Source organism: Malus sylvestris, chromosome 16 (assembly GCF_916048215.2).
Source record: "Malus sylvestris chromosome 16, drMalSylv7.2, whole genome shotgun sequence".
NCBI lineage: Eukaryota > Viridiplantae > Streptophyta > Magnoliopsida > Rosales > Rosaceae > Malus > Malus sylvestris.
The window spans coordinates 740945-755353 of NC_062275.1; the positions used below are offsets into that span (position 1 = coordinate 740945).

Genomic DNA, 14409 nt, shown 5'->3' on the forward strand with positions numbered 1-14409 from the left:
ATATTAAAATCACATACAGCCATAACATTTTGAGTTGTATTTCCTTTTCTACCTATATATGGCACTTGCATTTCTCTAGGTACCACAACTGGGACATGTGTTCCGTCAATTGCCCCTATGCAACCTTTAAAATATGGCCAATACCGATTGTCATCCTTAATTTTATTTGATACTCTCTTGAATTGCCGATCATGTGGACATATAATATCAGTAGACATGCGAGAAACAACATCTAATAGTATCCCAAACCACCTAGAAACAGTCTCTCCAGAGCGTTGAAACCTTTCTTGGACCATCCTATTAGTGTGCCCATGACCTAATGTGTTTAGAAACATTGCTAATGCTTCTTCTAGGGTTATATCTCCAATTCTTTTTAAGCCATAATCACGCTTCAAAGTCTCTAACAAGTCCTTAAAAACATGTTGTTCCATCCTAAATTGTTCATGGCATCTTATAGGATGACCATTTAAAACTTCCATTACCCATCTATATCCCGTATACGAAGAAGTCCTACAAGGTTCTTTGTCAACATACTTTAACCATTCAGAGACAGCCGTGACACAGCTTGCAGAAACCAGTTGATAAAATTCATCATCACTTCCATCAGTAGAGTTGTTTGTATTGCTACTATCACTGCTGCTAGAACTCATATATGTAAACACAAAAGAAAATTTTAATACGAGAGGAATATATAATCATGGCAAAAATAAAGATCACATTCTGAATAAAGTTCTAAAAAAATCATATAATTAAAGATATTAGAGGCACACATGTTTAACCAATCCATTACATAATAAATACTTATTCAACCACCAAAAAAAAAACAAGTTGAAAAATATAATCCTAAGATAAATGTGACGAATCAAATTTTCTTGCTCTTGAGCCACATGATTTGTCGGTTAGATTGCTTCAATGCAACAAACATCTCTCTATTTTTTCTTTCAGTGAAGATATCAGCCGCTTTCATAAAGAGCTCATCATCATTCACAACTTCATGCATTCCTTCCAACATTTGCATCACTTCCTCAATGCTACAACCAGGCTTATCTGTGCTCTTAGAACGGTTGTTTACAGCTTCTAAAATACCATCTAATTGTTTTATCATCTTGGCCCCAATTCCAACTCTTTTAGAATCTCTTGTTCTTTTTGTTCATTTTCCTTGTGTTGAAGGTTGAGCAGGGGAAGGTGTCTCAGCATCGGCTATGTCGTCAAGCCCCTCATTATTATCTATGTCATTCTCCAAATCATCTTGACCGTCATTTTGTTCGCATGTTGGAGCTTTTTGGACATTATTACTCATCAACCCTTGTGAGGGTGCCCATGCACCTACACCTGTAACAGCTCCTTCTTTAAACAAAATGTCCAGTTGGTCAACATTTTTCAATCCACTATTTCGATATTTTGCAACTTCAGAATTCTCCTGAAATATGACCAACTGCAATTAACAAATTATGATAAAAGAACATAAATATGAAGTTAGATTTCCATGGATATGAGATAATAATTTCTCACCTTCACTTTTTTCTCCCACCACTCGTCACTTGCAATGATAGTTTGCTTCACAGGATCCCATCCTAAGCCAGTCTCTTTTCCAACTAATGATGCCCACAATTGCCATTCTTTCTTAAGTGCAGTCCATTTGTTCTTGAGTTGTTTATGAACATATGACCTTTGAGTAAGGTCATTAAATTTTTTAATAACATTTTTCCATCCAATTCTATTAAGATGACCACCTATTTGATTTCCGGCTAATGTCTCAGCTACACAAACACTTATAAATATGTCAACACTTGCATCATCCCACATTGCCTTGCTCTTTTTTTCGTTACCTTCTCCACGATCTTGCATATCTTTAACTATATTCTTAGACATATCTATAAAGAGAAGTGGAAAAAAAACCATAGCACATAATAAGAGCATATACCACTACTTACGTCCTAGCTAACAACACAAAAGTAAATTAAAAGCAATAATGCAAGATTTGTAACTAGTATTTGTTATATATAATAATGCAGTACACCGTTGTTATATATAATAATGAAGTACACCATTGCATATGTATCTAGTATTTGTTATATATAATAATGCAGTACACCATTGCATATGTATCTAGTATTTGTATATATAATGCAGGATATGTAACCATTAACAATAAATTCATTAGTGTTGCTTTCTGTTGTCATTAGAAGTTAATTTGCTATTAAACCTGCAAGTTAACTTATAACGTGACATCAAATCTCGGCATCAAACCTGCAAATTAACTTTCTGTTGAGCAGATTGTAGAAATATATGCATGTTGAACAATGCTTGCAGACCAATTAATCTAATTCCTTTTTTTTCTTTCATAGCGTTGTGTTTACATAAACGATTAACAAATTAAACAAATACTTTTTAGTGTAAAAATATGATTTTTCGTTAAAGTGAACAATACTAGAAGCTTTTTGTTAAAGTTCATTTATTACAAAGGCCGAGCAACGTGGTTTATCGTTAATTCATATACTTAATGATGAACCTGCGTTCTCCACTGTCCATGCATGATGTCACATTATATATATATATATATATATATATATATATATATATATGTGGGACTGCATTATACATGTGCTTAATTTGAGCTAAATAAATAAGTACAGGTACTTATTTAGCTAAATTTGTAGAGTACTCTCACTCTGCAAATAATCAAAGCGACAAATAGCTTAACAAAGAAAAACTTCAGCCCATATATAATTAGGGCTTGAGAGATCATAGTTCCTACTATATATGTTGCTAGAAATCGAACAAAAAAATTATAACAAACTGTAGCACATGTATCCTCTGTAAACATCTCGATCAATGATAGGAAACTGGAGATGGTTTTACTTGTGTTAGTTTGATCATGAGCGTTTTAATAAGTTGCTGTTAGAGTTAATTAACTGGATAGGCAACATATATAATTTGCTCATCAGAGAATGAATCAGGAAAATTAGAAATATCATGAAAAAAATGCAGAAAATACCATTGGAATATCAATGAACGATCACTAAACCCTAAAATTATTTTCGTGTAGTTCAAAAATCACAACAATTTTGATAAAAATAACATATCAACAATCAAATTCACACACTACATACAAATTTTAAGATAAGAAATAGCAAACATACCTCCACAAGAATTTTAGGTGATGGAGATTTGGGGAAGATGGAGAGGAAGAGATGAGACCAAGATGACTTCTCCAGCCACCAAAATATTATGAAAATAAAAGACTTCTAGGTTTTTAACGTGCAAACCTATAAAAAATTGGTGATGTCAATTTTGATGTTTTTTTCAAGTGTAATGGCATTTTAGACTTTGCAAATTAAAAAATAGGGATAATTCAGGAATTGAAAAAAATTCATTAAAGGGAGCAAAGTGCTTCCCTTGTTTTCTCTGCATAGCACTTTTAGGAGGAAGCACCTCCTAGGTGCTTCTTAGAAAATGCTTATTAGTGCTTCTACTTCTAACTAAAAGCACTTTTAAAATATTTGCCAAACGACCATTTTTTAAAACTAAAGCGCTTTTACTCATTAGGAAGCGCTTTTGACTCTTTCAAAAGCACAACCAAACAAGCCCTATTATATCACACTAAAAAGTCACTTTTTAAATATACATAGCAACTTTTTATCAACCAAATTAAAAAAAATAAAACTCAAGAGTGAAATACAATATTTAAAGTTTGTTAAAATGTAGAATGTTATTGCACATGAAAAGTTAAACTGAGTAGTTAAAATTGTTATTTAACACCGTTCACTTGCTAGTTTAACAAAATTTTAATTTTTTTTCTTGAAGATGCTCTTAGTAAGTAGTTCGAAGACATTATTATAAAAGTAAATTTAGCAAAAATGCTTACGAGTAGGACTACTTTCGACAATAGAAATCCCATACGAGTCCTTAAATTAACTATGTTGTTATGTTATGGCACAATTTATATTCGCATCACAAAGCTAGAAGTGGATTGTACAATTGGCATTACGCAAGTATTAGCAATTGTATTAAGAAGTTAATTATTCCATCATTAAGAAAATATAAGTGGTATGTTCTCCATGACACTCGCTCTATTGCACTTGTGTTTGGGCCCCTTAAATTAGAGTATCACTTCAGGAGATAACTTTGTTTTGAGTACATCGATATCTTTATACTAAAGAGAGAGATAATTCGGTTAAGCCACACAGTAGGCAGCCTAATTTGTTATCGAATTCGCCATCTACGGGATTCGAATCTAAGACCTCTCACTTCTGAGTGAGGAGAAATACCACAAAAACATAGTACTGAGTTGCAGGAGATCACTTTGTTAGAACAAAAAACAAAATGAATTAAATAAAAATAAAGACATTTGGTGTGGACTGTTGGTTGGTTGAGGTGGGCTAATTGGTTGGGCTGTGTGGACTGTTGGTGGGCTGGGTCTTCGACATCTACAATTCGTTTAGTGGGCTTAATCCTAGCCCAACTCACTATTTATTTATTTATTGTTTGAAAAAAGAATTAAGGAGCTGAAATCTCCACCGATACTTGATGCTAGTTCTTCGTCCCCAAAACCCTCCCGCCCAATCTGCCACCGTACCAGCTCCTCCGGAGTTGCAGCAGCCGCATATCTTTCAATAGCGGCCCGTTTCAATGGAGCTTCCCGCCGCATTCACAAGTTTCCGATCATATTACGGTGTTTCTCTGCGCCCTTATTCTTCAAGGTTCTCTGGACTTATCTTCAGTAAATGCTCCTTCCGTCGCCGAAGAAAGCACAGTTTGAGCTGCCGGGGTAGTTCCGGCCGGAGTTCGCATTCGCTTCGAGTAACGGCGAGTTCGGCCGGCAATGGACCTGGCCGAGCGGACAGTGAAGTGAATTGCGAGGATTTTTGGGGAAAGTCTGAATTCGTTGAAGTGATTAGTATTGGCAGTCGCAAGGACGCGGTTCTCGATTTCTGTCTCGAATCACCGTTCCAGTTTTCGTCTGTGCGATTTTGGTGAGTTCACTGTTCTTTGTTGCTGAGAACCGAAGCATATTCATAAAAATAGGAGTTATAAGCAATGGGAATTTCTTGCAGGCACATTCTCATCAAAGATTCGTCGAAGGTGCAGTTACAGCAACGGATTTTCGGAAAAGGTTCGTGCTTTACTTCGCTCTACTTGTCAAAATTTTAACAAGAAAATTTGAAATTATTTTCTTGAATTGCATCTGATTTGCAAGTTTGTATTGTGTGAATTTGGATACATTGATGTCTGTGTAGTTTCATTTCATGGACTTGTCGTCGTTTTTAGCTAACTTGTATGGAGACTTGGTTATTGTTCATAAGCCAAATAGACACTTGATATGCTTTATTGTGTTTTTTTTATTGGCTATGATTGCAGATGTGACTCCAATGATCTTTGAAGTTCCGCCGTCCTCAAAGTCATGTCCAAAGGCTATTATCCTTGTTTGTACATTTCTTACCTATTACTTGCGTTTATGATTCTGTTTTCCAAACCATATTTGATTATTATACATTGGGGGATTGTTGGATGTGTTTTGTGTACTTGGTTACAAATGGGTTAGGTTTTTCGGTGCCAGCCAGCGTAATGAATTTTCAGACTTTATCCTTTCACATATGATTATATGATTCCACCTTAGTTTACTTTTTGCATAAGAAACACGGACTTATTAATGATAATAAAAAAGACCAACTTATTTGATTATCATTACTAGCGCTAGTTTCATGTGTGAGTGCTAGGTTGTTTATCAGCTTCCTCCCCCCACTCTTGTATCTGTTTATTTCTACAATAGTCTTTTGCCGTACTTTTAGTATCTTCTATGGCTATTACTTGGTGCCTCTTGATCTGATGATTGGTACCATGACAAGAAGGATTATAATACAAATTGGAAATTGTATTGATTCACTTATTATTTTACTGCAATTTGTCAAAATATTTTGACCATGCATGTACACCTTGGTTCCTTTATGAAACTTACTGGCATCCAAAATTTCCTGTTACTTCTGTCTGTAGGTGGCAAGTGCAGGATATGGGTTAGATCTCATGGTAGCAATTGATATTCTGAGAACAATAAGATCTGCAAATGGATTTGTAGTCACTATTATTATGAAGCCTTTCAGCTTTGAAGGACAGAGGCGCCAAGTTGAGGTATTGTTTCTTTGGCTGGAACTTTGATTACACCTGTTGACGTGAATATCATATATGCAGCATTGTTCATTAATTGAAATATTTTGCTATGCATCTTATGGGAAAAATTTTAAACCAAAAAAGTTATAGAAATTAGAAGTAGTAATGGAGCCAGGGTGAATTCGTCCTAATTTTCTCTCTTGAGAATCTTGTACATCTAGACAGAAAGAAAAATGGCAGTTATGTAATGATTTGTTGATAGCATCAGAGACCAAATCCATCTTATTTTGGCCCCATGTAACCATTTTAAAAACTGTTATCAAAGCCTCTCTAAGACATAATATCCTCATGCAAGCTGTTAAGAATATTGCGTTTAAGAATGGGAAAAATAGAACAAACTCGGGAAATCGAAAACAAATAACCAAGATAAATAGCACCAAGAATTTACGTGGTTCGGCAATATGTGCCTACGTCCACGGGACAGCAACAACAATCTTTCACTATATCAATAATGAGTACAACAAATAATCTTGCCAAATCTCTAGAACTAGGACTTGACGAAAAACCTGAAAGAACAAGAACAAGAAATACACTATCTCTTTTCTTTTCTCTCGCACACACTTTACAATATTCTCTCACTCTAATCCCTTGAGTGGTATACAATTTATTGTTTTGCTCCCTTCTCAAAACTAGTACAATAGCCCCTTTATATAGACATAATAAAGGTCTTCTTCAATAAGGATTATTAATCCTAATTGGAATCTAGTTATGAATCCTACTCCAATTGAGAAATAACTCCAATTGGGTAAACAACTCCAATTGGGAAAACAATTTAATCCTCTAAGACTATTAATTCCCAATAAACTTAGGACAACTAATCATGGGCTGGAAAAAACCCAACACAAGCATCCATAGATGTCTTTATAGCTCGTTTAATTATTCCGTTTCAACTTTTTGTTGCAACATCCATTCACTTGAGAGGTATAATATTCGCTGGAGTTTTCTAAACTTATTTCTGAACTCAATGTTCCATGATTTGGCCCTTCCTGATTGAGTCCATGCTTGAATATTGACACTTTCAATCTAATTTTCAGGCCAAAGATCTAACGGAAAAACTTCAGTCTCATACAGATTTGTTTATTGGTGAGTTTGTTATAGTATCTGTTAGATAAGCTTTGAAGTCCCACTTATTTTGAGCAGTTGCACATTATGTTGTTTCTTTTTACATGCAGGTCTTGACGCTGACATGTTACTCAAAAAGGACTTGGTAACTTTAGATGAAGCTGTCAAGACTGCAAATAGTGCTGTTTTAATGTCAATAACTGCTGTATCTGTTCTAACAACTGTAAGTTTCCCTTTCATATTTGTGTTTATCTAAGTTAACAGTACGTTGGTTGTGACTTGGTTATTGCTGGTGTACATATAGGATATACACAGAAAACTTATTGATGCATCCAATTATGATGCGAAAGAGATCGAAGCCTCAGAAGTGATTAAAGTAAGTGTTCACAAATCATATCATACACCTTTGTGCAAGTTATGATGAACTTTATTAGATCATTTATTTATTTATTTATATTTTGCTTATTTTTTGCAACTCTGTGCAGATTTTGGAAGTATACAAAGAAGCAAATATTGGATTCGGTGCTGGCTACAATATCAAAACTTCAATACTACGATCTATGTATGACTGCCCCTTCCTTAGTATGGGTGTAAAGGTATGACCAAATTGCACTAAATGCAAGAATTGATTATGTTCCTGTTGGTCAATTGTGTCATAGACATGTTTTCGTTCTGTTTCTCATTGATTTGTTGCTGTTTCCCAGTCTTTTTTACTTTATGTTGTTCTCAATTGGGTGTACATAACCCGCAATTTATTTGTTACGGTTATAATTTTATAGCAATGTTCTATTCTTTGCGACCATTCTGATTTTTGGGTTGTTTCCATTTTTTTAACCCTCTGTTGCATAGGACTTGGATGGTATGATTATATGCATCATTGCAAGTTCGAGCACTATCGAGAACAGTGATATACATGCAATTTTGCATACGTTTCGTCAAACTACAGAATATGAAGGGAAAATCTTAGTTTCTACAGTTCATGAACCTAATCTAGAACCCAACTTGGTAGTCACAACGGTTCTTATTGTAGGGTAATGTTTTTCCTTCATGCCTCATGTTAATTATTTAACAGTAGTATTTGCTACTTACTTTCTGACTATTTATCAAATTTTGATTTGTTGATACATGATGCATCTCGTGTCTGGTGTTGTTCTAATGCACATTTTATGTGATCACCAGTTTTGCCAGAAAACAAGCTTCTCAGAAAAGCGGCATAATTTCGGGACTGGCCGAGCATTTTCCTTTCATTTTTAATCTCTTCAATAGGCACCAGTGGCTACTAAATGACACTCGGGAAAACCTACCTCTTGATAGTGCAGATTCACCAGATTCTAGTGAGATGGGAAATAGAAAGGCTGTTGTTATAGCCGAAGGTTTTGATAAGTACTCTGAAGGACCCGAGGAAGTAACAAACACCAACTACGATGAGTTCCACCTTTCAAGGTTAAATTGGTTTCCCTATTTTAATTAAGTTCTCCTAAAGATTTGTCTGACATGCAGATTCTTTTAAACTGATTTCTTTTATTTATGTGGATTTTTAATAGTGGGTTGGAACAAAATGAAGATGGAAATTATGAGGCCACTGCTGAATCGTCTAGTTTATACGATCCGATCACTGAAGGTAGCACTACTATTTCGTTTGCTCTCCTTGAAATGTGAATTTACTTGTTTCCAGTTTGATGGAGTAGTCATTCCTTGGTGTCCTAGTAATTGTTAAAAGGACGCGGCAGCACTTTTATTTCTTGTAGTCTTCATTCGACTAATCATGGTTAAAAAATTTCTTTGCCAAGAAACTCCAGCCTTCCAAAGACAGCCACTTGTTAGTTGGAACTTAGGACCAGGATCTCAGCTTGCAGAGGATTGGGCAAAAGAGAGGGCAGCTGAAGATGGAGCTACTGTGATGCTAGATAACCTGACCATCTTCCGCCTTCCAGTTGGTGTAAAGCCTCCAGAAGAGCTGAAAGATGGTGTCAATGCCTCATTTCCAACACAAGATCCAAAGACAAAATCCGATGATGGTGTGAAAGCACAACCAGCTTACAATTTAAGTATGTCTTCAAGGAATTCATTTACTGACACAGGGCTCGGAGCAGTCAGGGAATTTTACAACACAGCATCAACACTTGTAAAGGGAAAAGATGCTGATAATCCTAAAAAACAAAGAAATCTCTCTGCTCGTGCAGCATCTATGTTGGTAATGAGCTTGCTTTAAATACATACTTTTCTGTTAAAGAGTCAAAAGTTACTATATTAGTTGACTGGTTCTTATACTTGAGGATTTAGTTTGGTTACATATTCTTCGTACAGGAAGCAGAACGAGATTCACCAAAAAAGTGGAGTCCTATGGTGGAGATGCCATACAGAGGAGGAATCTACGAAGGACGGTGCCAAGGAGGTCTTCCTGAAGGAAAGGTATTGTTCCACAAAATCATAAAAGCTGAAAATCTAAGTTCTTGAGGTGTCATGATTTGATCTGTACAAAACGGAATTAAATGCTAATCCTAAGAAAAACTCTACAGGGTCGTCTGCTTCTTGGGGATGGAAGCATATACGATGGCATGTGGCGATATGGAAAAAGATCAGGTCTTGGTACATTCTACTTCAGCAACGGGGATGTGTTCCAGGGATCATGGAGGGACGATGCCATGCATGGCAAGGTAAATTTCTTCATGTAAAAGTGTATCAATAGGTATATCTCTTTCATTTGATATCATTTTGTAATGTGCTGTTTCTATGGTCATGTATAGGGTTGGTTGTATTTTCACACCGGAGACCGATGGTTTGCAAACTTCTGGAAAGGGAAAGCCAATGGCGAAGGTCGCTTCTATTCAAAGTCCGGTGATGTCTTTTTTGGCCAGTTCCAAGATGGTTGGCGACATGGCCACTTCATCTGCATTGATGTTGACGGGACAAGGTTCGTGTAACATATTTTTCCCCCTCTTCAACTAAATATAGGGCTCCCCTCGAAAACAAGGTTTGTTGAGCCTCACAAGCCGTGCCCAAGCAATCCAGCCCGAGCTTGAGATTGTTGGGGCTCGGCTTATGAGACTCACGAGCCAGTCTGTTAAAATGGTATATGAATAATCTGTGACCTCCATGTGTGCAGGTGTACTGAAAATTGGGATCGAGGTGTTCTTGTAAGCCGTAAATTGGAATCTGATAATGGTGATGGATAAAGAATCTACTTGTAATTATTTTGTAAATTAGTTTTTGGTTTTTTTATTTACATTTCATTTCAAATTTTTGTATAATTGTTTACTATACAGTTAACAGTTTTCAAAGGATATAAACTAAGGAGGCAATGCGACTCCAAAATGATTATACATTGTTTAATACAGGTCTCAGTTTAGAAGTGCCTTTAGAACGATTGAAGTCGCTTTTACTGAAATTGTTTTTAGGCTCCAAAAACACTTCCAAGTAGAATTTGAAGGAAACACTTGTTATGTGTTTCTTGTAGGAAACACTTCAAGTGCCTTCAATTGGATTTTTATTGAGATTTGATTCTAAAACACTCACGAAAAACACTTTCAGTCATTTCAAAATTACCTCCGAACTGGTTCTTAATTAAATTTTTCTATCGCGTGGTCTTGTGGTATTGAAACTTAAAAAAGCCTTTAATGGAAGCATTTTGCAAATTAAAATTTGAAAGAAAAAACGCTGACGTCGAAAAGAGGCAGAAACTACACCAAAAATAAGCTACCAGTCGGATAACAACGCTTAAACCTAAACCTCTGAAATTGTTTACTACAAAAAAATGGTCTACGAATTTCCCTGCAAGAATTTTCACACCCACATCATATGTGTGGTTTAAGATATCACCTCTTCCCTCGGGAGACTCGGGTCCTTCGAACCCGCCCTTCGCACCACTTCCACAAATTTCTGTCATTCAAGAAGGCTTCAAAACTTACATACAGCTCCATCATTCTTGTGAACCATGTTGAGCATCGCTCTCCAGTGCATCAGAGTGACGGAGAGAGTCGAGGCTGGAAGGAACATTCACAAAATTAAGAATTATACGAGAATATGATGGAAAAGGAATGAATAACTTCACATTTTAGGCAACAATAACTTCACATTTTAAAAAATCAGGACAACCAAAATTTCTATGTGCTTGTCTTACCTGCAGTTCTGCGGAACGCCCCATGGTAACATCAAATCTCTCTTCAAATCTGGCGGCAAGGACACAAATCGCTTCCAATTCCGAACCATGATTCTAAGGTCGTGAAGCTTGCTATCTAGACCATAACAACAATTTGCATGCATTGTACAAACTTGATTCAAATCTTTACTGGGTTCACAAAATCCACCAAAGTAAGCCGTATCCAAAAATTTTATTTTCAGTCCGATACTAAAGGTGGTTGGATCAAACTTAATAATATTGAGGACATCCTGATCATGGAACCCAGGGTAGGTTTCCCGCGAGGAATACCAAAATTTGTAGAACGCTATTGACCTGCTATTGGACTTTACATAGTTAAACCCTCCATTCGGTCTGTTCTGTAAATCGTCCGAGTTGCCTAAGAAATTATCGCATGCAATCTGAAAATCTGCATCCTCATAAAACTGTGGAAACGGATCCCTGAACCACATAATATCAGCATCCTGGAGGAGGAAAGAACAACCAGGAAGGCATTCAAGAAAAGAAAATTTGATTTCAATCAATAAGAACCATATTAAAGCACGCCAACAAGTTTGCACTGAGTCTTACAAATGTATTTTGCAATTAATTCTTAAATCCGCCAAGGGGCTGCACGACGAGATCAATATCGAATCAAAACAGAATTGGGAAACCATTACAGATTTAGAGCAGAACCCTACCAAATGTATCCTCAACTAATGTAATTCGAGTCTAAAAGTTTCTCATCAGGTTGTTTCAAATATAATTTTTAAACTAATGCAAACTTCGTAATTCAAGCTTAACAGTTTCTAATCAGGTTGTGCCATAATAAGTTCCAAATTACGAAATTTCAAGTTCAAGTTGCAGAAGAGATTACCGTGAAAACGAAATTGTAGCCCATCTCAAGAACAGAGCGCAGAAAATCGATCCTTGCCCACATCATCTTCAAGTAGTGAGGGGTCATAAAATAAGCCTCCTGACGAAAATCAAAGTCTTGAATGACAAGAGCAAAGCAATGGTTATGCACCTCCAAACAACGCTCAAATGCCCTTTGATCCAAGGCAATGATCACCAAATGGTTCAATAGCCTATGAGTTCCAACTCCAATCCTAAAGCTCTCCAGAAAGAGGTCGAGGATTGAGCCGGGAGCTGCCCATGCTTCATTCAAAGTTGTTAAAATCACAGTGCCGTCTTCCATGGTAGCATTCTTTAAAACCTTTTCAAGCCTATGTTCCTCGCTAACCTACACAAAGTTTCGAACTTTCTATGAATTTTATGCCATTAATCTAAATTTTCACACTTTTGTCAGTCACCCAGTAACAATTGTAAGGAAATTAACAATAACTGATCAAAACACAAATCACCCATTTTTAATAGCTCGAGAAAATAAAGAAATATGAGAAGAACAATGTCACAATGCTCATTTTTCTGCACACCCATTTTCTTATGTCCCTCGATACTCCTTTGATTTGGGCGTCGAGAGAAGAAAAGGGTGTGCAGAAATCATTTCTTTACGGAAAACAAAAAAGCAAAAAATTGAAGGTAGAAATGAATGAGAGTGAGAAGATTAAAGTAAAGGAACTCACGAGAGGGGAAAGGTAGGAGGAGAAGGAGGCGGAGGGAGAGGAAGAGAAACGGTGGAGAAATCGGAGGGCATTGGAGTCGTTGTAGAGGAGCAGGCAGGAGAGACAGACCGCCACAAAGAAGAGAAACCGGCGGATGAGGACGACGGATTCAGGCATGTCGGAGGCGGAGGAGTTAATGGTCGATGTGCGGCGCGTCATCGCCGGTAGACGCCTCCGGTGCGGCCGCATCAATGGAGGTGGCTCGGGATCCGGGCATTGTTTGGTGAGAAATTACGAAATGTCAAAGTCTGTGGGTTGGTGAGTGGAGTGTTGAATGAGGGTCGATTCCAGTATGTAGATAGATTGATAAGAACTGGGGTCGGTGTGACCGTTACCTTTTTTTTTTTTTTTTTTTTGGAGTTAATCCAATTATATTTTACTAATAAGCGAGAAATAAATTAAGATTTAAATTTAAACCTTCTCGTAAATAAAAAGGAGCTCTATTAAAGTGTATTATTAACTGGCAATCTAACCATTATTCGTTTATTAACATGTGACAAATACGTAATCTGGGAGAATTTAATTGATGAGGGTTAATTAGATTGACAAGAGGTTAAATTAAGGAAGAATTTAATTGTGAGAGTTTGGTACACCTACTGCTAAAGCTAATACATTTATAGAATCCTGAGTACGAATGATGTATATTATATTGGAATGTGATATTCACACACCATTTTTACTTCTTTCACATTCTTTTAATTTTCGGCTGTCGGATCAGATGAATTAAAGAAAATCAAATGATAGAAATTAACAAGGGGTGTGGGAGAAATAAAAAGAGGTGTGTGGATAGCACACCCCTATGGGATATGCTATCCACACATCTTATTTTACTTCTCACACCTTCCTTGATAAATTTTGTTCGTTGATCTTCTTCAATTCATATGATCCGACAACTGAAAATTAAAAAGATGTATGAGAAGTAAAATAGGATGTGTGGATATTACACTCCTATTTTATACTACTTTGTTAATTTTTTACCATGCATACAATTTCGTTAACTTTTACCATTGATTTCGCGTCGATTTACTTGACGTTGACGAGACATTCAAAAATTGAGAAGTAAAAATGAATACATAATCCTACAAAACTTCATGTGTGGAACACGAGAAATGTTGCAAAACAAAAGTGCGAAGATCCGTCCATCATAACTTCCAAAAGCTTTTGGATTTTCTTCGATGTCCTATATGATTCTCTCTCTCGAGACCGGTAAACAGATCGAATTTATTGAGTTTGGATCAGATTCAACTTGATTCGTTAAATTAACGGATCATCTGAACCAATTCGTTAAGTTAACGAATTTTACAGATTAATTCAAAATGACCCATTAAGCATTCATCCAAACTTTAATTTTAACGAGTCGGGTCGGATTCAAAATGCCAGGCCTACTCTCAAGACAAAAAACTGAAAGCGAAATAACGGAGATAAAATTTAACCGTT

At 36.3% G+C, this 14409-nt stretch overlaps 3 protein-coding genes across 6 annotated transcripts; 1 reads left to right on the top strand and 2 right to left on the bottom strand.

The window, feature by feature from the left end:
• Window positions 1–718: 718 nt before the first annotated feature.
• Window positions 719–3321, bottom strand: LOC126608509 (L10-interacting MYB domain-containing protein-like). Of its 2 annotated transcripts, XM_050276450.1 has the most exons (3): window positions 3144–3321; window positions 1513–1874; window positions 719–1420 (listed from the first exon to the last, which is right to left on the bottom strand). In XM_050276450.1, exons 2-3 carry the CDS (start codon window positions 1870–1872, stop codon window positions 1151–1153), a joined length of 630 nt encoding a protein of 209 aa, XP_050132407.1. In that variant the 5' UTR covers window positions 1873–1874; window positions 3144–3321; the 3' UTR covers window positions 719–1150. The 2 variants fall into 2 exon arrangements, with proteins under 2 accessions (XP_050132407.1, XP_050132406.1); XM_050276449.1 differs by lacking the exon at window positions 3144–3321 and having other exon boundaries at window positions 1513–2022.
• Window positions 3322–4501: 1180 nt separating this feature from the next.
• LOC126608149 (protein ACCUMULATION AND REPLICATION OF CHLOROPLASTS 3, chloroplastic) lies at window positions 4502–10563 on the top strand. 3 transcript variants are annotated; one of them, XM_050275951.1, is made up of 16 exons: window positions 4502–4976; window positions 5058–5116; window positions 5362–5426; window positions 5995–6129; window positions 7203–7251; window positions 7341–7453; window positions 7535–7606; window positions 7716–7826; window positions 8080–8261; window positions 8410–8673; window positions 8775–8851; window positions 9021–9424; window positions 9538–9642; window positions 9750–9887; window positions 9978–10144; window positions 10337–10563. In XM_050275951.1, exons 1-16 carry the CDS (start codon window positions 4633–4635, stop codon window positions 10404–10406), a joined length of 2355 nt encoding a protein of 784 aa, XP_050131908.1. In that variant the 5' UTR covers window positions 4502–4632; the 3' UTR covers window positions 10407–10563. The 3 variants fall into 3 exon arrangements, with proteins under 3 accessions (XP_050131908.1, XP_050131909.1, XP_050131910.1); XM_050275952.1 differs by having other exon boundaries at window positions 9030–9424; XM_050275953.1 differs by lacking the exon at window positions 4502–4976 and having other exon boundaries at window positions 5362–5430.
• A 330-nt stretch (window positions 10564–10893) lies between these two features.
• LOC126608151 (uncharacterized protein At4g15970-like) lies at window positions 10894–13255 on the bottom strand. The gene is made up of 4 exons (XM_050275954.1): window positions 12934–13255; window positions 12225–12590; window positions 11351–11832; window positions 10894–11213 (listed from the first exon to the last, which is right to left on the bottom strand). Exons 1-4 carry the CDS (start codon window positions 13159–13161, stop codon window positions 11150–11152), a joined length of 1140 nt encoding a protein of 379 aa, XP_050131911.1. The 5' UTR covers window positions 13162–13255; the 3' UTR covers window positions 10894–11149.
• Window positions 13256–14409: the final 1154 nt, after the last annotated feature.

What these genes read in the sequence shown, in the direction of transcription:
- LOC126608509 (XM_050276449.1), bottom strand. Translation starts at nt 1,920, where the DNA reads ATGCTCTTATTATGTGCTATGGTTTTTTTTCCACTTCTCTTTATAGAT. An exon ending in GGTGGGAGAAAAAAGTGAAG is followed by an intron (nt 1,421 to 1,512) that starts GTGAGAAATTAT and finishes GTCATATTTCAG; the next exon opens with GAGAATTCTGAAGTTGCAAA.
- LOC126608149 (XM_050275951.1), top strand. Translation starts at nt 4,633, where the DNA reads ATGGAGCTTCCCGCCGCATTCACAAGTTTCCGATCATATTACGGTGTT. An exon ending in TCCTTAGTATGGGTGTAAAG is followed by an intron (nt 7,827 to 8,079) that starts GTATGACCAAAT and finishes TCTGTTGCATAG; the next exon opens with GACTTGGATGGTATGATTAT. An exon ending in GATGAGTTCCACCTTTCAAG is followed by an intron (nt 8,674 to 8,774) that starts GTTAAATTGGTT and finishes GATTTTTAATAG; the next exon opens with TGGGTTGGAACAAAATGAAG.
- LOC126608151 (XM_050275954.1), bottom strand. Translation starts at nt 13,161, where the DNA reads ATGCGGCCGCACCGGAGGCGTCTACCGGCGATGACGCGCCGCACATCG. An exon ending in CCTCCTACCTTTCCCCTCTC is followed by an intron (nt 12,591 to 12,933) that starts GTGAGTTCCTTT and finishes AACTTTGTGTAG; the next exon opens with GTTAGCGAGGAACATAGGCT. An exon ending in GCTACAATTTCGTTTTCACG is followed by an intron (nt 11,833 to 12,224) that starts GTAATCTCTTCT and finishes TTCCTCCTCCAG; the next exon opens with GATGCTGATATTATGTGGTT.